The sequence below is a fragment of the Colletotrichum aenigma genome (assembly GCF_013390185.1).
Source record: "Colletotrichum aenigma strain Cg56 chromosome Unknown KSG_Cg56_contig23, whole genome shotgun sequence".
Taxonomy (NCBI): domain Eukaryota; kingdom Fungi; phylum Ascomycota; class Sordariomycetes; order Glomerellales; family Glomerellaceae; genus Colletotrichum; species Colletotrichum aenigma.
In genome coordinates, this window is record NW_023500929.1 from 1 (window position 1) to 26,499 (window position 26,499).

At 50.6% G+C, this 26,499-nt stretch overlaps 6 protein-coding genes across 6 annotated transcripts; 2 read left to right on the plus strand and 4 right to left on the minus strand.

Moving 5' to 3' along the window:
* Positions 1-2,920: 2,920 nt before the first annotated feature.
* Positions 2,921-3,932, minus strand: CGCA056_v015063 (uncharacterized protein; the record flags this gene model as incomplete). Its single annotated transcript, XM_037330304.1, has 2 exons — positions 2,921-3,257; positions 3,316-3,932. The coding sequence occupies 2 exons, from the start codon at positions 3,930-3,932 to the stop codon at positions 2,921-2,923; spliced, it is 954 nt and encodes a 317-aa protein (XP_037171304.1).
* Positions 3,933-5,445: 1,513 nt separating this feature from the next.
* CGCA056_v015064 (uncharacterized protein) lies at positions 5,446-5,941 on the minus strand (the record flags this gene model as incomplete). The annotated part of the gene is made up of 3 exons (XM_037330305.1): positions 5,446-5,534; positions 5,587-5,648; positions 5,718-5,941. 3 exons carry the CDS (start codon positions 5,939-5,941, stop codon positions 5,446-5,448), a joined length of 375 nt encoding a protein of 124 aa, XP_037171302.1.
* Positions 5,942-10,286: 4,345 nt separating this feature from the next.
* Positions 10,287-11,264, minus strand: CGCA056_v015065 (Neutral protease 2-like protein MEP5; the record flags this gene model as incomplete). Its single annotated transcript, XM_037330306.1, has 3 exons — positions 10,287-10,383; positions 10,464-10,866; positions 10,988-11,264. 3 exons carry the CDS (start codon positions 11,262-11,264, stop codon positions 10,287-10,289), a joined length of 777 nt encoding a protein of 258 aa, XP_037171301.1.
* Positions 11,265-14,219: 2,955 nt separating this feature from the next.
* CGCA056_v015066 (uncharacterized protein) lies at positions 14,220-15,024 on the plus strand (the record flags this gene model as incomplete). The annotated part of the gene is made up of 3 exons (XM_037330307.1): positions 14,220-14,720; positions 14,804-14,929; positions 14,974-15,024. 3 exons carry the CDS (start codon positions 14,220-14,222, stop codon positions 15,022-15,024), a joined length of 678 nt encoding a protein of 225 aa, XP_037171305.1.
* A 20-nt stretch (positions 15,025-15,044) lies between these two features.
* CGCA056_v015067 (uncharacterized protein) lies at positions 15,045-15,224 on the plus strand (the record flags this gene model as incomplete). The annotated part of the gene is made up of 1 exon (XM_037330308.1): positions 15,045-15,224. The coding sequence occupies one exon, from the start codon at positions 15,045-15,047 to the stop codon at positions 15,222-15,224; it is 180 nt and encodes a 59-aa protein (XP_037171303.1).
* A 3,085-nt stretch (positions 15,225-18,309) lies between these two features.
* Positions 18,310-19,527, minus strand: CGCA056_v015068 (putative sucrose utilization protein SUC1; the record flags this gene model as incomplete). Its single annotated transcript, XM_037330309.1, has 1 exon — positions 18,310-19,527. The coding sequence occupies one exon, from the start codon at positions 19,525-19,527 to the stop codon at positions 18,310-18,312; it is 1,218 nt and encodes a 405-aa protein (XP_037171306.1).
* Between the last annotated feature and the right edge of the window lie 6,972 nt (positions 19,528-26,499).

Sequence of the window (26,499 nt, forward strand, 5' to 3'; positions counted from 1 at the left end):
TTCCACCGCTTCCGCTAGGTGATGACGGCTTTGGTCTCGGGGCAATGTTCAACCCCAGCCAACCCATGATATCCACTTCCCCTTCTCCCGCCGGTCAATCGGAGGACCGCGCTTAATTGTACGCGCCAGTCTGATCTGCACGGTGGCTTATTAGAGGACTTATAGAACGGCCAGAGACCGCACCTGGTGACCCCACCTATCATATCATGCCCATCACACCACAAACACTGCTTCCGCCGCTGCTATCTGTTCCCTTTTAATTCCTACGATTGTACCTTACCAATGACAATGAAAGGGATAAGCAGCTTGAAGGCTAGTGTGGTTGGAAAAGTGTGTTAGTGGGGGTTTCGCATGCCATCAGTACACATGACCAAGACCTTCCATCCAAAGGCAAACCACACTGGTTTTGCTCCTCTCTCAGCAGGTAAGGTACCTAGGCAAGCATACATACCCACGTCAGCATCTTCCCCGAACGTCCTTACTCATCATCACATCTCTATGCGTACGTCCATTCCATTCCATGATATTTTGTCTAATATTCAAAACTACCGCTTAGAGGGAACCCTACTCCAAAACACTGCCTACCGTCTCCCCAGCACCCAGGCGTCAGTTTCCACCTAAGGAGCACGGCTGCTGATACCTCCGTTTTGTTCAGGACGTAAGCCTTCGACCACAGCAAGAACAAGCGCAGATGATGTGCCGCATTATCACCTCCTCCATCTCCGAATTTGATACAGTATTTGTCGTGCTCAATCCTGCCGCTCCGCCCTGGTACCCCAACTACGTTAGTTGACGAGAGGGCGGTTTGAGGCGGGCCCTGAGCACGCACTCCAGTACATCTGCTGTATGGTTTGGATAGGGAACTCAGTACGACGGTCTATACTTCGATGTCCTGCCCCTCCCGAGGACCGTGACCGCAGCATATGCCCCTTAGGCCCGTTAGGGTCGTGTACCCACCACAGATTCCTCACGGGCTCTGGCGATACGGTCGAATGGAGGCCTCGGACGAAGAACCTCAGGTTCCTATTCCATCCCACGTCAACGTTGAACCTGCCGCGCAAGTCGGCTTGACCCAAGTTGTCCTAGGCTTTTTCCGAGTAGAGGAATGAAGTACGCCGAGACATGCCCTTCGCCCCGCTGGACCTGCTCGGCTGGTGGGGCCAGGGTATTGAAGCGACCGCGGCCGAGGGGAGAGGGCTGTGCAAACGCTTCGCGACATCGAGGGCGGCCAACTGATCGTCATCCTTGACGGAGACGTCAGCGTCCGCGTCAAGAAGCTGTTGGATGATGCTCTTGTCCCCACGTCCAAACAGGGTGCCATCGCCACCCAATCGGGCGCAAAGATGGGCGGTTGTTGACCCGTCTGGTCACTTGGCAGTCACATCGATGTCATCCGATTTGATGAGGGCTTTCATGAGCTGGGGTAATGCATCGAAGTCGTCCTAGAGGGCGTCGTATCAAGCCTGTGTGGTTGTGCGACCTGACTAGAGGTCCACGGCGGCCCCCAGTGCCACGAGAAGGAATGTTTCAGTTGGGCGTCAGGGCACAGGGGCTTGGACGTTGACACCGAGTTGCTGCGCGAGCCAGTTCGCGTATCGAAACCGCTTGGTACGACAAGCCCTGGGTAGAGTCTGCTGCCCCCACGACGTTTGGTCCGTGATGGATGTAATTCTCTGCTGAAGGATGCGTTTAGCGATTTTGATGGTCCTGGACCTGGGTATGTAAACACAGCAGAGATCGTGAAGCAGTGAGACTGAACGCTCGTTTCCAGGATGTGAGGCTCTCCAAGCACCAAGCACCAATGATACAAGTCTTACTCATCGGGGCTGAGGTGAGTCGCCATCGGAAACAATGCCTGAAGCTCCGGCTTTGATGAGTCTTTCGGCAATCTTGGACTGTCCATAATAGATGGCAGTATGAATTGGTGTCTTGGCTGCGTTCGGGGCGTCAAAGTCGGGATTGAAGTGGGGTGGGTGGCCAGGGTCGTCCAGGTCATCGCAAGACCAGCATGGCCCGGGGCTCCTGAGGGCTACGTCCGCGCCCTCTTCCAGCAGTCTCTTGACGAACCGCTTGTTCCCAACAACGATTGCTACTTGAAGGGCAGTGTAGTCATCAATCCAGGGTATGATATCCTGCAATCCCGCAAGCATCACGGGCGGGGGCGGGTCACCCTCTTCCCGGAGTTGACCCCAGTAAGGTGGCAAGGTGACATCTAACTTATCGGGGTGGTTCCTCTTAGTATAATCCACTGCGAGTTCGAGAAGTGTAGTGTCCCCGGTGATGATGGCTGCGAAAAGTGCCCGTCCATCGATTTCGCCCTCAATTTCACCCTCGATGAGGGTGCGAATTGGTGTGTCTAAGTGGTAAACGACCCAATCAGTGAGAGGGTTTAATTACGACGATAAGCATAAGTGTGCGTACGCTGAGCGTGTAAAGAAAGATAGTACAGCTTAACGGCCCTTAGTTAGGCTGATATATCGATGGGATATATTTCTACACCTGTCGTGTGCGTATTCAACACCCGTGTGTGCGTAACATTTGGGCGAACTCTATAAGTGGTTTCAGATTTACCGAAGACAATCCTCCCAGGTCGCCTTCCGGGGTACATACAGCAAGTGCATCAATACCATCGCGGGCCTCGGCCGGTATTGAAGGGAGTTGAGGCTATTCCCGCCGTCCCCGCGCCCTTATTCGTGACCTGATTAACCCACAACCATCACAGCCATCACAGCCATCACCAGGCGAGACTCCAAGTGAGCAGCAGATAGACTACTAGCTCACCATGGAGGCAACCACCTCTCGAGCCCTTCCTGCCTCCCGATACTCGCGTCTCTATAGCCATCATACCTAGAATCTACCCAGACAGACATGCTTAATACATAGGAGTAGCTGGTCAGGTTAGGGGGGCGGGTGACGCTCTCTAGAGCTTCGCAGGGCTGTTGACGCCGAGAAGCTGCCTAGCCTTTTTAACCAGGGGCGACTTTAAGCGAACGAGATGCTTAATCACCAGCTGCCGCAGAGCGTACGACAGGTCTGTTTGAACGTTGAGCAGGGCCCTCGGGGTCTTGTCGATGATCCAGCTGATGTCTTTCATGTCCTTATCGTCCTTCTTTCGATGTTCCGCTGCTAAGGCATTGACCTTCGACATGAAGATCTTGCCGAGCCGCATGACGTGAACGTTGATCGGCCTCTTTCTCTCGTTTTCCACTTTGAAGTCCTTCGATTGACCTGCAAGCTTTGGGGTGTCGTCAAGGTGCCTAGGCCGGCCGTTAGTGTCCGCAGACCAGCCGGAGGCTCCGGAGTGAGGGGCTTTACTCACCGGCGATCACTAAATCAATCTCGATGTATCTGGGCTTCCCTGCACTTCCTCGGTCGCGATAAACCCGCAGGTGAGACTCGCTCGGCCATCCAGGCCCAGGAACTATGTACTTTTTGTCTTTGCTTAGTGCAGCCCGTAGCTTAGGCATAGTGGTCTGTACAACCATGTCGATGTCGGTAGTGTGTCGATCTGATTGTCCGTGGATTTTCAGAGCGAGACCACCAGCAACAGCCCAGGGAATCTTATTCCGGTCAAGGAGCTTGCCGAGCGGGTCAAGGGTGTCTAGAAGACTAAAAAAGCTAACGTCAACCTCAGACTCCTTCTGAAGTGTTGCTGCCTCCTGTCGATCAAACCAGCCTTTGGTGATATCGCGGCCGACAACAGTAATGCCCCTCGGGAATTGGGTGCATGCTCCACCCCTACTCTTCCTAGTGAGGGCTTCTACCTCACAGAGGGTGAAGTCGGTGATGCTTCCCTTTGTCGACACAGAGGAGCCGAAGCCCCGGCCATGATATGTCGCGAGCGGCGCAGCCTCTAATGAGACAGCTAGGAGCCAGAACAAGGTTATTAGGGACCAGTAGATGGTGCAAGAGAGCTGTAGAGGCGGTGCCATTGGTAAACCCGACCAAATCTGTTACAAGATAAATGTTGCGAAGCTGGAAAGTCCTCGACCTTGAAGATCACGAAACAGCCAGCGAAGCTATGTAGTTCATAAACAATAGTGCCAAGCGCAGGAAGGATTGGCTTTATGAATTTGGGGCAGGACGTCGTATGCTTAACGTAAGCACGCTTCTTTGCAGGGCATCGCACCCGATTATTCATCCCTTCTCTATTTAGGTGTCGCGAACATCAACCAGATTATCCGCCCTGGGCCCCTGCGCATGGCCGTGGGTCAAAGGAGAAGGCTAGAGCCGGTTTCGCCGAATCTGATAGATACTACCCGACGGCAGTGTACGAACTGCAGACTGAGTGTGTGTGTTTGCGTATGTTTCCTCTTTTTTCTTTTTTTTCTTTTGAATCGTTTTCTCCCCCCCTTCCTTTCACCCCCACTCCGGTGCCCATCGTATAACCCTACGGATACCGCGATCCCACTAGGTGCTGCCTTCGCTAAACACTTAACGGGGCCCTTCCTACTGGTGCCCGGGGCTGCCGAAGCTGCCCGTGGCCCCAGTTAAGTACCCTTCGGCAATGGTGGCCATGAAAGGAGCGCACGTTTGAGGCAGCGTTAGCTCTACCCCTGTCAAGGGGTAATTAGAGTGCTTGGAGTTCGTAGTTCATTTTTTGACCGATATGTTCTACCCCGTCCCAAATTATATTCCGGTCAGCTCCTGGGCCCGGATAGCAGGCTCGGCCGACAGCTACCGCGCGTCCGGACAGGATAGCGAGAACGAGACCATCCAATCGAAAATGACATTCATCAGACTGAAGCATCCCTGAATTTGCATATGATCACTATAAGGCTACTGATTAGTCCAGGGTTGCGTTGCCCATTTACCCCTAGCAAAGCTCTTGACATCATATGAAGATGAGCAGGAAGAGGTGGACACCAGGCTAGATGGGACCGAATCCACATTCTAGAAGCAATTGCTCGCTCGACAGATATACTGCAATTGACCGCCCCTAAACATCACAGACTACTGGCACTACAGTCCTCTATCAGCCCTTTCACAAAGCAGAACAAATAACACCTAAACATGCTACGACGTTTTAGAAACCTGTGTTAAACGCTCAGACACCTAGTAGTTAGGCGACCTGAAAAGAAACAGCTGGGGCATTGGAACTTTTTAACAGAGCCTAGTGAAAAGGGAACAATGGCCAGAAGACATGACGGTGTCAACAGACCTCTAGTCATTTGAGTCTTGAATGTTCAAGGGCAGAGATGGTATTTGATCAGAGTTTTGGAGCAAAGGAGATCCACAACGCGTTCGGTTTGCCTAATGCCCTAGGGGAAACTGGTCTAGACCGCTGAAACAGGTCCGGTCATTATGGCGTTGAAACCTAACATGATCTTAACTTTTTCTATCGCACTCACGTTGGTCCTCTTGAATATGTGGCTAGCCTTGGAAATTGCTAGGTTGAAAGGATAATAGGTGCTATTGCGATCGTGGGCCATGTCCTATTCCTTTCTACAGCTTAGAAGCCATGAAACGGTAGTACGCAAGGCAGTTCCATTCCTTGTCGTATTTACCCTTGGAGAGCGTGATCCATTCTTCGCCTACAGACGTGGTCAGTCAGTATAGCTCATCCACGGCAAGATGGCAACATACCTTTTCTAATGACTCTATCAATGTTGGCTTTAGAAGAGGTTGTAGTACCTCCATAATCAATACTGGATAGCATGGGTTCAGTCCCTTTCCAACAACACGCATTAATGATTCATAGCCAATAGACGACGTACCGTTGCATACGCTTGACTTCATCCCAGTCATGGCGTGTCTGAGTCCAGGTGTTGGGGTTATCTGCCAGGCGCCTTACGTGCAAGTAGCTTGCTGTAAACTTGTTCTGGCGAAAGGCGGTCTTGCCAACGATGAGACCCACGTGAAGACAGCCCGTCTGATCGATGGTATACTGCTGACTAGGTGTCATACCCTTCTGTCCAGGATATGCTTTATTACAGGACATGAAGTAGTAGTGTGTGTTGTGGCTGGCGGAGAGTGCCCACAACCCTCTCAGCCGCTGCCCAAGCTGCGCTCGAATCGCGGGACAGGATTCCGTCCTTGTCGTAGACAACGCTGCCTATTGTTGCCATATCGCCTGGTGAACGGACTGTTATAGCATTGTTGGGGTTTGGCACAGCAAGGCCAGCTTCGGCCATGCAGGACGAGAGGAAATACAAAAGCCTCATCCTGTTCAAGGGGATGCAAGTTGAGAGACAATAGCAAGTAGATGCGGAATGAAACGGTGTAGGTAGCCGCGAATCCTCGGGTTTTATAAGCTTGTCTTGCCTAGTTATCGATTCATAATAATGATCCGAGGAACTCTCAGTGCGCAGCAATCGTTGGTTCAGATAGTACTCAGCCGTCGGCGACTCTGCCACGGACACATGAGAAGCCGAAGGTGGATCCCTCATCGGCTACGCCGATGAACTGGCAGACTCCTGGTATAGCCATGTTACCCAACCTGCGAACGGAGCTAATAAGCGCAGTACTGCGACAGGCTAACGATGCAGAAGCCTGGTAGCGACAAGGGGCCGAATTTGGAGGCCGCAGCATTTTCACTGCGTCTATGACTACGGAAGGACTGAAGAGGCTAACCCAACAGACCGCACATACGCAGTAAGGATAACAGTGAGCCGACCCACTTAGGTATTAGGCAGCTGTGACAGGATATTTCATCAGAATAGATTGACCCTAACATGGCTTGACATGTTCCTGCCTACTCGGTCTCGACCGTAGCGTAACTTTCCGCTTCACCTCATTCCTTCCCTTTAATATGTGCCGCCTACTTCAACCCCTACCACCCTTCCTCATTCTCTCCACTTGACTAGCATGCAATCACCTAACGTTGGCACAGACCGTTCCCCTCGACAACACATATCCTTTCACCTTCTCTACACGTCCTCTGACGTTAGATGCTCTCTCTGGTGTACACTTGGTACCTTCGACCTCGAAGTTCTAATATTTCCAGCCATTGTTGGACTTGAATCGGCTGCAGCGCAAACGGTACCTCCTGTAAGGCCTGGGAGAGACTAAAGAAGAAAAGAAAGAGGGAAAAAAAACAAAGAAAGAAAGAAAAAAGAAAAAAAAAAAACGCCTACCCAGTTGACAAAGTGACGGTAGTGGTGCCCGGAAGACTCAATCCATCTCTAGCCGTCCCGACGATGTGTTACAGTCAGCTAATTCCACACGGTACTATTAAAGGGAAGATTGTTGCTGCCCATTTCAAGCAAAGCGCAGGCCGTCAAGCAATACCGCCGCATACTGTATTTAACTTTATGACGAGCTTGACTTCTGGAGTTATTGACCTGACTATATATAGAGCTAGTAGCGCTACTAAGAGTAGCGCCGTCGTTCCCAAGAAACTCCGTGTCTTGCAAGAAAAAGAACATCAAGATCGGTCTTATTGGTCTCTAAGACAGGCACAAATACAGCTCGCAGTCTTTCGAGTACGAGACAACCTACAACCCCACGCGTAGATTTTGCGCATATAACGAGATTCGGCTTGCCAGTAGCCAACGATTCCACTTGTGACCCAGTACTAAACCTGACTGCAAGGACAGCAAAGGATAGCGATCGACCGCCCCACGCTGACGCTGGGCAGCTTATAACGGGTCACTCAACTTTTAGGATCGGTGTGAATAACAGGCACTCACTTAGAACAGAAGGACTACACTGAAGGCCACCATGACGCTGCAGGTTCTTAGTGCTCGCCTCCTGTACCCAAGTGATAACCTAGTAACAGGATTATTGGTCAGAGGGACTGTTCATGACTGACATAGTATGACCTAAGCCTGGCTTATAAGCAGACACCCGTAGCTCTTTGGCCATTCACTCTCTAACCGTTATTTGGGCCATTTTAAGCTTATCTTCACCACGCACACCGTTGGTTACAGAGTCTGAGACTGATTAACTCAACCTTTGAGAAGACATCACCTGTTAGGCTCAGTATAGTGGGGACGTAGAACCATGGTACAATATTTGGTCCACAGCAGTGACTCTGGACTCCCGTTAGTGGAATGTACGCTTAGATGGCGGGCCGTGACGGTCGGGTTACTAGAACAGGGTGTTTCCAGAGGTGGGCGTCAGACGTTGCGATGGCCCCTTAGAAGCGTGTATGTGACTCTCCCAACTACAGCATCCGCAATTGCTGTCAGGCAGACAACTAACTACAAGCCCCAGGAGACTGCGCAACCGGGTAGGTCGTTAATATACTACTTTACTCTTATACTACAGACCCCCTTGAGCTATTCTATGAATGCCCAATTGACTCCGAGTCTCCGCCCTTGGCCCGGGATATCAACAGACGTGTCGCGCATCTTCCTCCTCTATCGTCTCAGTCACGATGGAAGTACATCACCCCACAGCCTGTCTACATACACTTCCACATAATGTCCTGGACCTGCCTTATCTCAAATAACCCCAAACACTGAAATCGCTGTCTTCCGCTACTTACAAAGGTCAGATTCATATTCTAAGGCGAGGCAAGACTTGAAGCTTCCTGGAACGAAGTCTTACTTACCTTGGTCCTCTACCCAATAGAGAAGTATACGTTCTGGTTGCCGTTTTCCTTCTTGACGACGATTTGAGTTATACCTTTACTCCGTAACATCTGGCCCACTGCCTTATAAAAGGGTGTGCCGCTGAAGATAGCCCAATCTGTTTGATGGTTGGGGGTAATCCGGATTTCGTCCTTAAAGCAAAGTTTGTGTTTATCGCGGTATTTCTTCATGGCCGCTTTTGTTTCAGCGTTCTCGACATCATCGATGATCACTAGCTCTATATCGTCCGGATCGACAGACTTCTTTTCGCATAGCGCCGCGAGAACCTGCGACAGTCTCAACTTCTTCCGATGGTTGCTCTCTAATCCATTGTACGCAAGATAGACGGTCATCGTCTTCTTATTAGTGCTGATGCCGACCTTATCCAGTGGAGAGCTGCCACTAGTATAATGACTAGATTTGACGTAGTATACGCCATTAGTGTGCTCGACAGTGTAGCCGTGATCCTCTCAGAGACCGGCAAACACTCCTAGGAGCGAGATGGCAAGTACGAAATAATGACGGAGACCGATCATAACGAGAGCTTGGCGGTTGGAGTTTGGGGCTGGACTGTAGCATAACCAGACGAGATATAACTCAGCTTTAAATAAACAAGCCGACCGTTGGTAAGCCCGCAAGACACTGGTGCTCTACATAAAGAGACTGGGTTTTGCTCAGGTTCGGTGTACGCGCTCAGTCGTATTCCACGTCAAAGGGCCAATCTCCCAGATGTCCTTGCACCCATGCTCAACGGCGTCTCCGAGGCTATTCTGGGGCACTCCCTACGCGGAGGCAATCCCAGAGAAAACCAATAGTCGGGGAGGTCATGATAGTATGAGAACCACTAACGCTCAGTCGGACTGAGGCAACTACATAGGGACCCATCAAGACCACTTTTATCTGGTTAGATAGCTGATGCGTCCAGTCCGACGAGCTTGATTTGCTTATGGATATCCAGGTCGTCTTAGCATTCCAACAGGGGCAATTACCCCAAGGACACCTAACATCACATCTAAATTGAACTCCTATCTATACCTTAGGGAAGCAAAAAGGAAGAAGAAGAAGGAAAAGGAAGGATAGGGAAGTCAAGGACGAAAAGTGAGAGAAAACCAAACCGTTTCTAGGGAAGCGAAGTATGAGAAGAAGAAGGGACAAAAGACCATTTGCTATTACACCTCTATTCAGGAGAAAAGGTTACATTGAAGAGTAGCGGACACGTCTCTCCTAATCCCCCTTTTGCTGTTGTCGCCGCCGCCCGAGCCCATGACACCGCACCGCTTGATGGACAAACAACGGCAGCAACTAGGAGCTTTGCACCTGCAATTAAATTAGGCCGAGCCGGTGCTCATCTACCGGCCTTGCGGCTACGCCTTAAAGCCGTTCGTGGAACGCGTAAGCCGGCATCCAGCCGAGAAACACCACATGCCCAAGCCGCAAGGCCGTCGGCCGTCCCGCGCTGCTGAAGTCCATACCACTGGGGGACCCGAGCGACGTCCTCCCCCTCATCCCGATGGCCTCCCACCCCATGAAGCGCTGATGGTCACCCGCGGCCATGCCTGCCACTACTGAGACTACCGGACAGCAAGTGATGACCTTATCTACCGCCACCTCTCCAAGTCACGGAGCCTCTGGATGTGGAGACATCGTCAAGTCCGAGTTATCAACCCGCAATATAGAATAGATATTATCAAGAAGGGTTCAATAATCGATGCCACCCCCATCTCGAATGCTCTCTCCCTTGTCGCCGGTCGTTTCAATATCAGAACCGCCCTACTTCCGTTTAGGCGGGATCGCCGTGACGTCTAGGGCGAAGAACGCATAGTTTTGGGCGTTCCTGATCTTGTCCTTATCTGTAAGCTTCTCGCAGCTGACGTTTCGTGTTTAGCATTTGCAAATCTCTCGTGGTTTCGAATCAGGTATCATCGGATATAGGAGGGAAAGACTTACTCCTCCACTGGATATGCCAGGTCAATACAGCGCTTGCCCTTGCCGACAATAGCGTCGAGATGCTGCGTCTCGTGCAGCAATATCATCCCCGAAGATGGCGTGTATTTTCCCTTCCGCCAGTTCGAAAGCATTTGCGAATTGCTGGCTTTCTTGAAAAAGGAAGGGCAGGCGAGGAGGATGTTGGTTTTGAATACTTGGTCGCCGGCATTGATGGCAGCAGCCGCCACCCCGCCGTTGCACAAGGGAAAGTCCTTAGGGGGGCATGCATAGACCAGTCGTTGTGGGCTCGGACCGCCTTCATCGTATGACTTGACGGTGCTTGACGGCATCTGCAGGAATCTGTTTGGTGCCCCGAAGTGGCTGGTCTTGATCGTAGAAAGCTGGGCTTTATTAGCATTGGTTCCTATCAGTATCACAGTCAGCACTCGACTCCATAAATAGACGCCAGACGCAAGAGGCATAGGAGCCCGACTTCACCGTCAGTAGCAAGACGTGTGAATAATGAAATGAAGTTGTTGACGTACTGCCAAACCATCTCGTATAGGCCTTCGATGTTGTCCCAGCATTGTCCAAGGCCACTATGGCTCCGTTGGCTAAGATCTTCGCGTGCTCAACTGACTTCTCAATATCTTTGAGTTGCGATGATGAGCATGGCCAGTCGCTTCCTTTAGTCATAGAGACCCAGGACGTCAGCGCTCGCTTGTCATAAGAGGCGAGAAGGCCGCGTTCGGAAGGAGTTAACACGCCAAAGACATGGGAGAAGTTCAACGCAACGAACAAGATGGAGATGACTTTCCGCATGTTGAAGATGAAAGTGCTGGGACTTCTCGCTTGGGTGAGTGGGTGTTGGGCGCTGATACTCGGGTGGAGGAATGATAAAGCAAGCAATACAGTTCGTCCTACTGACCTGGAAACGAATATGCCTGACTGTGGGCTTTATAGATTGCATTTAGGTTGCTCAGCGTGATGAGCAATGGCTGTGGGCAAGAGATTCTCGCTTGTATGCGGTGAAGCCGACATATCGTTATGTGCTTCTTTGGGTTATACAGGGTTAGTATCAGTGACCCCAACCACGCGCCTTTGGAGCTTCCACTCCTGTGGATAGTAGGTAAGAACACATTCAGCTTAGTGTGATGGTCTAGCTTGAAAGACTGCAGTATGTGTCCCACTCGCGCAAGTCACATCATTCCTATGACCTAACAGGCGCAATCAACTCAAGGCGGGTCTGCTGGGGGTAATTCATCTTTTTAAAAGGGTTCCGCCACAAAGAAGCAGGGAGTAGTAGCGCATACTTTATGCGGTATCTTCAAAGACCAGACACCAGCTGAATGGGGCAAGCAGGCAATACTAAGCAGTTACCCAACTTCGCATATAGCTATATACGAAGTTGTTATTCTGGTCCCCTACTTACCAGGCGCGCGGACAGCAACATGCCTATATAAAAAGGCAAGACCAAGCCCTTGGGCATTGGGAAACTGGTTATCGACCTTGGGGGAAATCATCATCATCCTCATTCTCGGAGATGGCCCCATTCACGCGCCCGCCTTTGCAGGGCTCAGCCCAACGTACTCACATCTCTCATCACGCATCGACGGGGCCCACAAATCTTTTCATTCCCTGTTTTCGGGAAAGCTATTTGCGTCGCGAGCTTGGCTTCAGCGAGCGCCGGCGCACGTGCACGCTGATTACAGGCCCCACTACGCCCTTTGTCCTCCCCAAGGAGCGGGCTATTATTCCTTACGAGTCGTTGAGGCTACCTATAGTGGCCCGTCAACCATCCCCCAAATCTTGCCCTGCGCACCTAAATCTGAGATCTCCACTGGACGATATGATCTTATGCACCAGCCTAAAAGGAGTATGTTAAGTATTATCAAACACAGGTTCCGCTAGTATTCTGATTGTATTTCACTGCTAACTTAATAATATACACAGAAACAAACCATTAGAAACATCTTATTCTTAAAGATCTAAGATGCAGTGCATTATAGCAGGAGGGAAAGAAAATATAAATAGTACTGTTTTTCTTAGTGGCGACTATAACATCCAAGCCACTATACTGTTTTAAGTCTGTTGAAAATAAGTATTTAGAGGGTAAAATCTACAAGAACCACCCACAATAAAACTGTCAAATTGGGCATGATAACCTTGAGAGGTGTCAGTCGCTATGAAAGGTGTCCGCCACTAAGCGACCTTGAGAGGAGTTGAGAAGAGTTTTCTATGGTTATGCCAAACTCTATTGATAAAGGAAAAAGCCCTCACTCTGGACATAAATAGTAGAAGATCTTCTATTATGGAAGAGTTGGAAGAAAAAAAAAAAAAAACCAGAATACACATCACTATTCCTTTTACTACTGCCAATCTAACAAAAACTTCTACCTGTAATGTAGCTTAGTAATCGGCAGGCCTAGTGGGTCGCACCCTGCTCGTTTTTGCGAAGTTTTCGGACCCCCTTGCTATGCCCAACTCCAGCACAGAAAAAAAGCCCTGATGACGATGCCTTCAGGCCTGTTAACCCCTGTTCTGCACTATGCATCTCCGGTAGTGGAAGTAGCTCCCCAGTAGCTTCGGCCGGCCCGACCGGCTCGACGGCCAGGGGAGCAAGATGCTAGTACGAGTGTCCGGGACCAATAAAACCTGCACCGTTTGCTCAACAGCAAGCCATGCCGGATAGCTAAATGGCTCTACCTATAGAGGCCTCTCTAAGTGCTGCGGACAAGGAACAAAGGGATAGGGTTTAAGAAGCCAACCGAAGTTGACAGGATACGTAGATGATGAGGTGCATCTTCATTAGATGCTCTGTCTAACTTTTGTCTGTCTGCCCTGGCGTCTATTATATGCACTCCCAGCACCTAGAAACCATCAACCTAGACCAGTGACCATCCCGACAAGGCCAATCGCCTTCAACCGCAGAGCCCAACAGCTGCTTTCGCATCCTCTCTCCCACCGGCCGTTGTAACACCCCTGCACTTTCTCTTTCTATGGCTTCGCTACCATCTCGCAGCAATGACACCCGATTGCCTCGCTCTTCACAGTAGAGGTCGAACATTCGTTATCAACTGCTACCGATCCTCACTTAACGGGGAACCCTAGCGGTTGCGCACACCCTACCTTAACCTTGGATCTAGACCTTTACGGTAACAGGAAACGTTTGTCTAGATGGCCGGATACAGAGAACTGGTTTATGAACGAAGATCTCGTTAGCAACGTCGTTCTCCTAGCAAGGTAGTCTGCCCTTGGCCCGCTCCCGGCCTGCGGAAAGCGATCTGCAAGGCACCAGACCGCATCCTGAGAGACCTTCTGAAACTTTGCCTGCCTGCTATACCATCCGCGGCCTCAGCGACGCCCGTTAAGTCATAGCCGGTAACGTGGACGAGTAAATTAACTACGTGTCATTGGCCATGGATGTTGACCAGCATTCTCCATGCGGCCTGAGCGCCCAGGCCGTCAGGTCCGTATCGCTGTTAGTATCCACACCTACAGAGCAAGTGACTGCTCAAGCCGGAGGGCGGGTTGGACCCGTCTTTTGTGCTACCGCGCGATTGGGGTGGCCCTCTCGGCTCTGCCGCGCGGGATCTTTTCGCAGTCTCGGGAATAGCCACCGAGAGATTTTCAGCCTCTTCGACCGGACATGGCTACTTATTGCGCACGGCTTCCATCCTGCTTTGCACCGACGTATTCCTAAACCGCCCGCTCCCCGGTAAGCGACACAGCGGGTTTCTTAAACTGCTGTCTACCTACTACCAGTCGTCTTTCGAAATGTGGACTCTTGCATCTTGGGGCTGGGCGGTTAGGCTGTCCAGTATACTTGTGCTCTTTGCTCTCCTCCAGAGTATCGCAGCTCAGGATCTCGGCCTGAACCTTGACACACATGCCCGAGACAAAGCACAACAAATCGTTTACTCCTCTAAGCTCACCTTCACCCAAGATACTGTAACGCTCTTTAGCAATGACCAACTCTATGAGCTTGCTCACTTGGCTTATAGCCAAATGCAGACCAAGTTTAATGCTGATCGCGTTGGGCCACAGGAGCAGCCCGCTATGATGGCCGTTATGGCCGTCGAGAAGGACGTCTTCATCTCGTCCAGTTTGAAGGGAAGCGGCCCTTCTCTGTACAGCCTCGCACCCCAGCATTCCAAACCACGAGTCGTCGCTGCCCTTGACCGGTGCCAAGCCAGACTACAGAGCCAAAAGAAGGTCCCAGTAAACAAGAAGCATCGAACCGAGGCCGGCTGTGCGGAGATTTTCGCTGTTCACCAGGTAAGTCCTGCCCCTTCTGCTGCCAGGTCCTTCCCATAGACCAAGGCGCTAATTACCAACTCCTCTATCTAACGCCTCCCAAGTACTATTTAGACAGCGATACCTCCCAGCGAGCCCACAATCACCCGCGCTCCATCCGCGTTGTTGCCTACGGTAAAGGGGGCCAGACAGGCGTTATAGGCCGTGAGTTTGTGCCTATCCTGCTGTATGTATGTTATATGGGTGACGTCGTGCTAACGGGCTCATTAAACAGCTCAAAACCCTTGCGGTGGCGGTGAAGTCGTCAACCAAGAGGGTCGCCTAACGTGGGGGTGCAGGCAGTTCATGGCGGACAAAGGGATCACCGTGCCACGGAAGCCCGGCAAGAAAGTCGATATAAGATTGCCACGGCCGTTCCCAACGTTCACGCATAAACAAATCAGCGTCGTTCCCCACGCTCGCTCGCGGCCCACCCTCAATGCGGGTCCGCGCCGAGGGAGGCGAGTATCCCTACGGGTTCATTGATGCTCCGCAGAACATCTACCAAGCCAGTAGTCAGCAAATTCTAGATCAGCAGTGGTCTCGCGAAGCGGAGGAGCATGCCGGCCGTAAAAAGACCGAGGTGGTGGCATGCTGGGTCGCACTAGGTCATATCATCAGCAGCCGAAATAGGCGCCCCGTAACCTGGAGTCTCTTAAAGCTCCTCGATTGAAATCCTTGCCAGCTACGTTCTTAGAAGGAGGGAGGGCTGCAAGTCGAGCCGCGGGACAGAGGTATCGGGGATAAGTAGTAGGTAGCACGGCACAGAGACACGCAGCGTACAGCCCACCGCATCCACCGAGTTGTAGAATCCGGGAACTATTGTGCCCTCATCTGTCCCCGAATGGATAGCCAGCTGTCCAGCGGATGTGAACCTTACTGACTGTTACTTCGCTATCTCAAATGGGCGTCGCCGTCGTTTCAGCCCTAGTATTTTCATTGTCATCAAGTACCTCGGTTCGACTCATATCGTCAACGTTTATAGAGCAGAGCTCGTTATATATTAGCACCCGCGTTCTAGAACGGAGGCTCTTCTGCACGTCATTGCTGACTATTTCAATTCCGGCTTCACTGCGACAAATGATCCAGATACTATAGCGTTCTTCGGTCGAGCGTGGGTACCCTCGCGTCGTTCTCGTGCCCAGCAGCAGCGTTAGAGACATGATGATGATACCTTACTGATACTAACAACAGATTGAAGGATTCCTTGGTTTGAGGCTATATGATGATTGTAAACGTTAGTCACAAATTCTATCCATTTCGGTATCTTGGACCGCCCTTCGCCCTACAGACTATGTCAGTGAGCCAGTGCACAACGCAGGTGGCAGGAATCATCGCCAGGCCTGAAGACAACCTTTGGGTCTTGGGTGGTCCCGCTCCATGTTTCCTATTCCGGTAGTTGTAGTGTCGTTGGGACGACGAGATCCGGCCTTCCAGCGTTATGTATTCACCCTTTTACCTCAGACGGCAGGTGCAGATCAAAGCAGGGCGGACCGATCCTGCCTGCCTTCCACAACAGGCTTTACACAACCGAACTAATCTGAAATACGTAGGACAATGGTAGGGGGCCCAGCTGTTCCCAGCATTCTACGTCGCCTGTTAGCCGTTCCACTCTCCTGGAAACTGCTTGAGCTGCGAGGTCGTGGCTCTAAATAGGGAAGTGACCGCCCCTACCCTGAACAATGAACAGAACTCCCTCCCGCCCGATCTCGTCGGCTGAAGAGCATCCTCGACGATAGGCCCCCTTAGAGGCCGCCTTGTTTCATAAGTGAAACCGTTCTTTGTCAATGTATTATGATCTACAGCTATCGCCATGTACCCTCGTCGTTCCAGTCTTACGTCTGCCGGCCTATAGCAGCCCACATTTTGTGCGTCTAGAGCCTTCTAGGTAGAGGGTTCAGTGCCAACATCATACCATACAGTAGGGAGCTGCGTATGTCGTGGTGTTGAAATCAATTTTAACGTACGTACGAACAGTTATCCTCATGTACACACGTATCCAACAGTCCGATCCATACTCAACCCATTTTTCGGCGACAGGTGCTCACCTGCAGCTGTCAACCTACCTCCTGAACTGCACCCTCGGACTTAAACCCTAAATAGAACCTCAAGCCGCCTTGGCCATGCTTCATTCTAGCCAAGACAAACTCCTATACACTTCACTATCTCGTCCCTCCATGGACCATAACACACGCCACACCTATCATCACCATCATTCCTTCTGTATCAGCATCCGGCGTAGACACCGTTCCCTCCCCACGGGCTTTACTACAAAAGTAAGGCGAGTTACTACTAGAGTCTAGCATAACGGTCACATACTGAGCATACAACTGTATCTGGCTTCTGCTACTGTAAGTTCTCTAGTTTGAGGGGTGTTGTGTTCACACCGACCTAGGTACACTGCAACTCCTACTACAGTGTCGATGCTCCCGCACCGCCCTGGGTCCGCCAAGCCTTTAACGCCACGTAGGATAGCGCCCAGGGCGGCATTCCCAAGGCCCTTTAGGCGGAATTCGATGCGTTGAGCGGCGAGTTTCTGTGCAGAGGAGAGTAATAGGTTGATTTGGTGAGGAAACTGACCCAGCCTGCCCAGGATGGAGCGCTAAGCGTGGGTCGTTATCGGGCATTTCCCGCCCTCCAGCTTCACATACATACCTACTTAAGTATACATAGACAAACAAACACACAGCTAGTCACAAAACAAGCCATCTAAAGAGATGCCGTACTACCGCATACGATTAAATTAGTTCATCATCTATAGGCTCGCGTCCGTAGCAAAATCAGCACATACATCTATGTCGGTATGCCTTTCCCGCCTTAGTCCCTTAGACCATCTTAGGACAAATCTTTATTAGTGTAATACTCAGTTACATCGATCCCAGTTCGGATCCTGTCTTAAAGTCTAGGACGAACTCTTAGACCTAGAGTTCACCTCAGGGGCATCTGCAACTTGCAAGCGGACAGCATAGCGCCCTAGTAGGCAGGCACGTCCGTCCCCTGCACTCTCCACCATGATGATAGCTAACTTTATGTGATACCCACAGCAAAAGGAGACTAAACAGTGTCCACCCAGTGGTGACCAGCGACATATTAAGACGGGCATGTAACTCCCAACTCATTATATTATGCCCACCTATTAGAAGGCAAAGTAACGCGAGTGAAGTGTAGCCCATGTGTAGTACTTGCCGCCGGCAGTCACGGACACAGTCGCTAGCCTGCCATGAAGTAGTTCCGCGCCGGTTAGTCTCCAAGCATCCCAAACCTTACTCCACACTTGGATCTATCCATCCGCACGTTGCGCCCCCATTCTAAGCTAGGTTTGCGGTGCGCCCTGAACCTTTTCAACGACCCACCCACTAGGAATGGAACGACAATGAGGGGGCAAGCGAGCGCTTAGTAGAAGGAAGAGGTGAGCAAGCTAGGTACACGAAGTTCTAAAGATAGGGTAAAGATAGGGATGCTAATTTCAGAAGCATGCCTTTACAAGAACACTTCTGATGTCCCTATCGAAACGCCTCTTAACCTGGACGACAACCATCTTTTAATACTTATCCTTCTCTAGTATAACTCTTTAACTGAGCTTGTTTCGGGGGGTGGGGGACTCACAACTGGCTCGGAGCATCTCGCTCGCGATCTTCAAAATCTCCATCAGAGTGTCCATAGAAGCATCAAGCGTCAATGGCCGGAGAACAGTAGGTGCGTTCAATGAAAGCACATCTGCTAGTGAACTTCCAACCTGGGACAACTTCTCCAACATGCTAACCCTGTTTGTAGCAAAGGTCCTCTGGGGTGAGAGTTGGAGGACAAGGACAATGTCTCGGGCTATGCTTAAGGGATAGCCTAGCGACATACTATCGCAATAATTCGTGCTCGTCAGCGTCGTCGCTGACAAGCACAGCTGCCACACAACAGTCTTAAGCCACCCGCATGTGACGAAAAGCTCGGCTTGCTGCGACTCGGGGTAGGCGGACACATCGGCGAGGCAGTTTGACAGGGCTCCCTGCAGCTGGCACAGCTGCTCATGATCTGGGGGTTTCGCCGGCTTAACCGTCTGACGTTCCGTATAAGAGTTCCACGCTGTAATGAATTCGGCATCGAAAAGCCGGAAGAGGGAGATCAGATCAAGAAAGCCATGCAGGATTTTAGAGTCCGCAAGGAGTGGATCGAAGCGAGGTAGGTTAATTGTGGAATGCAAGGCCAGGGTCTTATGTCGCTGAATCGCGAAAGCACGTTCCGTGACGAAGAGGACCCAAAATGCCCGTCTAGCTTCCCTCGCAACAGACAGGTTGGTCGCCTCCTCGTAAGTGGCTTCTTCATGGTACCTAAGCGTCTGTAGTATAGTTATCGCTTCACGTAGGTAGAACCAAGCCGCATAGTCGTTGCGGGGGCTAGAGTGTGCACAATGCAGCATGAAAGAGGTTTGAACTTGTGCAAGGGACTGGTTGTCCGCGAGGTGACAGAACCGCCTTGATCGCAGCACTTCAGAGACCAAGAAGTCGGCCGAGGGCTCCGAGAGGTCGTAATGGCTGCGCTGACGAGACAACTCTGGCGAATCAGCGGCAGAGGCCGACGACGCGTCACGGTCCGGAGCGACGGTGGCGCAACAGGACACAATAACGCCATAGCATCCGGGGCATTGGGCGAAGTTCCGGATGTACTCTTCTATACGTTCTCGATCTATCATTGGTGTGATGGGATACTTATGCGTCAAGTAGGTGTCGAGAGATTGTCTGATTGTGTGAGTCAACAGTTGAGGCGATGGCTGGAACGTCTCGTCTGTCCCAGCCATGTCCCACTGCACCTTACATGTCGAGCATGTCGAGCACGAGCGAGCAGCGTGTCCATCCGTAGGCTGAACTCTTCCCGCTGAACTGCTGTAGTGCAGATCAGGATTTCGTCCCTTCTGCTGTCGAATATCAGGTCTCTGTCCATATCTCGGCCCTTTAGGTCCCGGTCTCTTTGGAACTGCGTTATATGAGCAAACCACCTTAGCTAAGAGACAGTTAATGCACTGGTGACGCCCGTCGCACCGAATTTTACGGATGTGGCAGGTATCACACGCCTGTCTGATCCTTTTCGTGGCCCGTTTCCTCGGCTTAGACACAGCTTTTAGTGGGGGCATCTCGTCCTATGAACGAGTGTCTCAACCAAAAGGTCTGCGTGATCGCATTTGAACGATGGCGCTAAGGGTTCACTTCCACTATTACGTGCTTTACTATGTTGATGGTGTGCTTAGACCTGGTTTGAAACATTCTATCCCTGTAGGTGGTTTTAGGCTTGCTATATTGGATTCCGGCAGAGGGTCGTTTCTGCAATACTCACTATATCATCTTCGTTTTCAATCCGACTTCTAAGGGTATCTCGTTAAGAAGGGACGGCGGGAACTAATACAAACTAAGGCGTAGAAAGGTGACGAAAAAGGGGGGCAAAGGGGGTGGGCGGGGTTAAAGGGGGGCGACTGAAGACGAAAGGCCTCGCCTATGTATGTGTGTCTCCATCCTAGACCGAGAATAGAGTTTGGGAGGAGGGAAATAATAGACGTCCCCACTGCAGCAACGAGCTAGTGCGTAAGATAAGGGACAGGCTCTATTGAGGAAGCCAGTAATTATACACTATTCCTGACGCATTCGGCTTAGGCACCAAGCTAATTCATCCGTTCATCCGGCCACAACTTGCGGGCTTAACGTTGCAAGACTAGAGGCGCGTTATCACCAACCACGCCACCAGGTTGTAGGCATTAGTATCGGTCTTAGGCTCTTGGAGCATAGCTAGCACATATTTCACAAAGATAAAAAAGAAAGAAGGAAGGGAAAAAAAAGAAAAAAGGGAAGCAAAGCAAGGATTGGGGGAAAAGAGCGGTAGGAAGAGTTGCAGGGCAGCTCGCCCGAAATAGCCAGTAAAGTCCGTCGCCTTCTTATTCTCTATTAACCAGCATGCTTCTTCAGTCGGAAACCACACATGGTCCCTAAGATAAGATCATTACACAACAGCTCGACGCGCGCGTATCAGTAGATCACACTCAATCAGCGATATGAATGATAATTATTAGGGGGCCCTGGGGGACATAGCAAAACCGACCCCAGCACGCGCGAGCGAAGGTGGCGGTCGCCACTATAACAAGTCAACAGAGGTAAATCTAGCCTCTATAATCTAAGCCAGCCATGCTATTGTGAAGTCTATGCCTTCCTTGTTAATACGGAGAACATGGATAGGTGTATCAAGTATATAAGAATATTCTCATTTTTTGTTTACTCAGTTCATCTTCACTTTAGCTCAGCCCAGCCTCAGTCATAGACTAATCGCAGTCTTCTGACTATTTAGAGGTCTAACTTAACTGCACTAAAGTTGATGTCCTACCCTGGCTGTGTATATGCAGATGCTCATGCTAGGAGATCCGATCGTGTCGAGTTATTGAGAATCGTGTTCGAGAACCGGGCTTTCAAGCCCCGCGCATTTTAAATTCCACGTCGCGGGGTTCGGCTGCGTATCGCTGCGATTTGCGCAAAGTACACCGGGAGAAGTCCGCTCAAAGTTTTCCCGCCATTCTCGTAAGGTTTAGCGCCCCGCCGGCAGTCTGTCCATTGGTTACGAGCTGTCTAGGGCAGCTAAGTGTGACACAATCGATAATAATACTACGTGTAGTATTGTGATCCCCTGTTCCACGCTGAGGTATATAGTTGCCCAGCTATAGGGACGAACAGCAGCATGCGTGGCACAGTACGATACTTGGGGTCAGAAAGAGCACCCGCCGCCCCGGACACCATGACCCCCACGCCCGCGCCACCATCCTCGGCGTTGAGCCTGTTTTCCAACAGTCCCACACTCAGCTAGCACCAGACTGCAGCTAAGGGGAGCGTTCATTTCACAAAGCAGGACGTCACAGGATATAGCACTAGCTACGTCGTGGTTAACCTATAAAACAAGAACAAAACGCATAATCATTGTACTCAACTAAACAAACCTTAACATACCGGCTAAGAGTAGTGTTTACTATTACTTAATATCTCCGTCTGTAGTATGCCGCATAGTCAGCTTTGTGCGATGTGCCTGCAGACTCGTCCCACCACTAGCATTATTGCTTCCTACTCGCTATAGGGATCTTTCGGACCCAGGCACTATCGGCCGCCTGGCTTTGACACTACTGACTCCCTTGGTTCAAAGCATGTAGATTTGTGTGGTTTGACTCCAATACTTCTAAGGCTATCTATAGTGGTACAATGGGCCTCGACCATTGCAGGTCTTCCACTGCGCTGCCCGAAACCTGAGGTCTCCTTCTTCTCACAACACATACAATCGCCGTAACCTTCAACCCCCAACGACTAGACAGACACAGTTGTAGCTCATGTTCATGAAGTGAAGTGCTGCGCGTTTGTCTACGACAACCACTATCTAGCCTCAAACTAGTAAATGTTCCCGTCTCCACTACGGTTTTTCCGTTCTAATTCTGGACAACCCCGTTGAACTAGGGTCAAATGGCTAGTAAACCCAGGATGATTTACTCTGAAACACACCGAGGGAGACGCCTAGGCCCGTCTTTACTATTTAGGGTTTCGTAGCCTGTCTACGTCAGCCTGCTGATGGGGCTGGAGAGTAGGGGCCGGGGCACGTTAGCTAAAAGAGAACCAAGCCAAGCCAGTTATTGGCGTTGTGGGTAGAATGGTACATGCGTCGAGGGGACGTGTTTTGTTGGATTGACTAATCGCGTTATCTCCTTCCAGAGATTCCAGTGATTGTGTCAGAGATCTAGAGAAACATTGGCTAGAAGACTCAACCTCACTCTTCAAGATGAACTCTTTACTATCACGGTCGGAACAATAACCTATAAGGGAGGCAAGCGTGTTAATGTCTAAACACTCCCTCTAGTCTTCTCCTCACGGTTCTTCGCCCATCGCCTCGGCTCTCCATAAGCAAGAGAGAATCTAATGGGCATTATCCTGTCAAGACTATTGATACGTACTTATTCAGGGGTTCCTGCTAAAGCCATGAAATCTCTTAAGTTCCTCTATCCTACAGCTCTGAATATACCTAACCTTGGTCCTTTGTAGCAGCATCATAGCTAGCTATAGATCTATAGCTTTCCCTGGGCGCCTCAGCCGAGCGCTCTCTGCTGAATTCTAAGAGCCCCCCCCTACAGCCCCCCCTAACCCGCCTGCCCGCTGTTATACCTTGATAACAACCGCGGTATTCTCACGCGTTCTAAGGACTAGGACCTTTCATTAAGCTAGTAACAGGAGGTTGGATGTTACATAGAGGCATTAGTCTTGCAGCAGACAGGCATTCTAATACGTAAGGTATAATCAATAGTGTTAACATGAGCGGGGTTTAATCATCCAACTTAAACGAACGGAGGAGCGGACTGAAAAGTCAGCTCTGTAAGTAGTCTAGCTTATGCTTAGGCTATTGTATCGCTAGGAACTAACTTAACCACGCAAACCAATAACGCAAGTATATATGGAGACTACGATATTAATGATATTCTCTATCGCAAAACGGCTTGTCTCAAGCTATAGCCGTATATTACAAGCTAAGACAAAGTTGTGTGCTCTGTTCAGAAGGTGAAGGCTATATAAGTATTGCCACACACGCAGCCGATACAGTCCAAAACAGCTTATACAGGCTACGCCGACGTTCTTCGTAGACGATCCTTTAGATAGACGAAACGACAGTAACATCAAGAGGCCCATCCAAGCATCTAAGTAAAGTAGCTCATTGGACAAACTGTAATCACATTCGTCCAATGCTGGACAGCGCTGCCGCAAGTGCAATAAAGTCAATTTTGCCCCTCATACTTGTTAACTTGTTGATTTTCCCCCTGGGATTTGATTGTTGGTTAACTTGCGAGTTAGTCAATTACAGCAAGGTCTTACCTACTCCGTCTTCCAGCTAGTAGAAAGACACATATTCTAGTCCCCATCCCCCTTTCTCCGTATCGATTAGTGGAGCAATGCCTTCCTTAAGTAACATCTAGTCCAAAGCCTTATAGCAAGTTTCTTGCTATTGTTGCTATTGTTGCTGATGTTGTTACTATTACACAGGCTATGACGCCCCTCTGCCTTCAAGCACCACTTGCGAATCGCTTACTTATCTAACTATATGCTTCCTAATAGAGCAGCGGATGGGATACGTCCAACCGAAGGGCTGGAGGTACCACGACGGGAGGCAGGACTTCTCGGGGGCACCTATTTATATTAAACCCAAGGTAGTAAGTGAGACCCCTACCCCTATCAACGGGAGACTCGCTGCTCTGAAACAGAAGAGCGGACATCTAACATCAAAACATATATTCATAAGCCCTAATCCGGCAGAATATCCTACCTGGGCCGTCAGCACGTCCTGTATATACACTTGCTCTCATGCCCCCTAGAGAAAGTGTACCTAGGCTGCTTCTATCATATGTCTTTTGGGTTTTAGGATGTTGATATTAATGCGTCGTTGAGGGGAGATTTATAGAGCCATACCACGATGGCGCCTCAGTTGTCTCATGAAAGCTAGACATCGAACTGTGGAAACCTGAATAGCGGGTTGAGATTGGAAATCCTCCCTCCACTTCACTAGTGAAGAACAGAGCCCCCTAGCCTGCCTGGGAGGTGTTATCAAGCGCTAGCCATAATAAGTCATTATAGCATCATCTCTATGCCCTGCGCCGTCTGCAGAGATGGGTAAATAGCTCGTTCCTACTCCGAGAAGGGGTTCATCGGACCATTGGAACCTGAATGGGGAGGGGGGTGGGGCCTTCGAGACCGTGGTGTGGAGGGCCTGTTCACCTACCCACAATTACTGGACCAATCTTTCAGACGGGACCTGCTAAACCGACCGGGCCGCTCGGCCGTCAGCTGTCACACCTATCCAGCGTGGTTCGCGACTAGCGCGCAGCACTCCCCACCCTTCCCTCGCTCCGGATCCCGCTGGCGGTGCTGTGCCTTGGCACTCCCCGCAGGACTGCTCCGGCTGGAGATGACCGAGACCCCGGCGCATCCTCATCACCTCACCCCAAACCACGCAGCTGTGGGTCTAGACCTCAGCAGGTGGATACTGTAGTTTTGTAGTTACAGAGTCGTATTCGACCGGGCCAGGTTGCAAGATAGCGGGAATCAGGTGCAGAATATCTCCCTTAACAGCCGAGAAGGAGATTGGAGGATACATTGTCGGCAATTGCTTATGGTCGGCCACCCATGTCGTCGGTTTAGAGTTTCGGCTTCGCGTTTTCACCATCTATCCAAGGGGCCAGTGCGGCGGTGCCTGCATGTCTGGCCTGATTAAGCACGACATCCCTGATCCCTCCCTAGCCCTACTCCGTACCCACCCTCTGAGGCGTTCCTACTCCTGGCCAAACGTCCACAATGAGTGATAGTATCATTGAGTGGGGTCTACAAAGACAGGGGGTAGGATTCATTGAGATCTTGGAGAGAAGCATTCACTGAGCGTTCTGCGCCCGAACGGCACTAATGATAAATGCAATTGAAGCTGCTAGCGAGGTACCTATTGATCCCGAAGTTCCGGCCTATAGATGGATGGTTTAATTGAATTGAGAAAGGGTTTGGAGAGATCTAATTAGACCATTTCCCATGGTTCATATTGAACCACCCCAGAGCTAACAACTTCCAACTCGTCCTTACGTAAGCATCCCAGTATAGCTCCTATGATCGAGACAACACAAACGTCCGCCCATTTCCATGCCATCTAATGATAGTAAAACCCTATCCCAACAGTAACTTATAGCCTATAGCAAACAAACATTCCAGGGTATATTTTATCTCGAAGTAAACAAAAGCCATTATGGAGGTTCTTCTGTTAAATCGGACGAACATGTCCAACTGCCCGTTGCCCTCCCAGACAGCCGAGCTGAGCTGTGCTACTAACGTCCATATTCAGACTAAGTCCTCGGCTAATACTACCGCTGAAGGGCTGGTTCATACGAACTAACGTGGTTGGCTGGTGAGGTTGAAGACTTCCCTGAGGTGCACTCCGTCGATCGTATGCCCGGTTATGATAATGTTCAGGTCCTAAATTGGGTGCCGAAGATTATAAGCGGACGGAAGAGACTAGCAGGCGCGGAACGCCGGGCGCCAAACCATGGACAAGCGGCGCAGCCGGAAGACATCTTGATAGTGAAGTTAGTATGCCAATTGCTGTTAGAAGACTAGGCGAAGAAGGAAGCAGTGATTGATCCAGGAGAATCACGCAAGTATTCTGAAAAGTAAAAAGCGCTAGGAAGTAGCGGGATATTAGCAAGGGCCTACCCTTGGGGTTCAAACTTTAACGCTGCTGCTGAGCGCTGCTCCTTGCTCACGAGGAGCTGCTATAGTAGTACGGGAGAAGGTTGCTTATAGACCAACACAGCAGTCATCAGTTTGTATTGCTTACGGTCGTAGCTGCATGTCTGTGTATAGGGAGAAGAATAGGTTTAGGATGAGATGGGAGACGAGAGGTCTTTCCATAAATGGGAGGCGATGTTTGCGACTTTCGCTCAGAAGAGGCAGCAGCAGCAGCAGCAAGACCACCGGTTTATGACAGTAGGCGCCAAGGTTAAAGCATCTCCCCACTGACGAATACTGACAGGCTCCTTTCAACCGGGTGGTAGACGGAAGAAGTAACCATTCTAGTTACGAGGACGGCGAAGGAAGATGTAACGTCTGCTACGGATAAGCATAGCTCGTTCCTAACCGCAACAGCCTAGACACAACAGCAGAAGATCGCAAGGCAGCCCAGCAAGCATTCTATACGATGGATAGACACCCTAATATGTGCTTGTGATTAAACT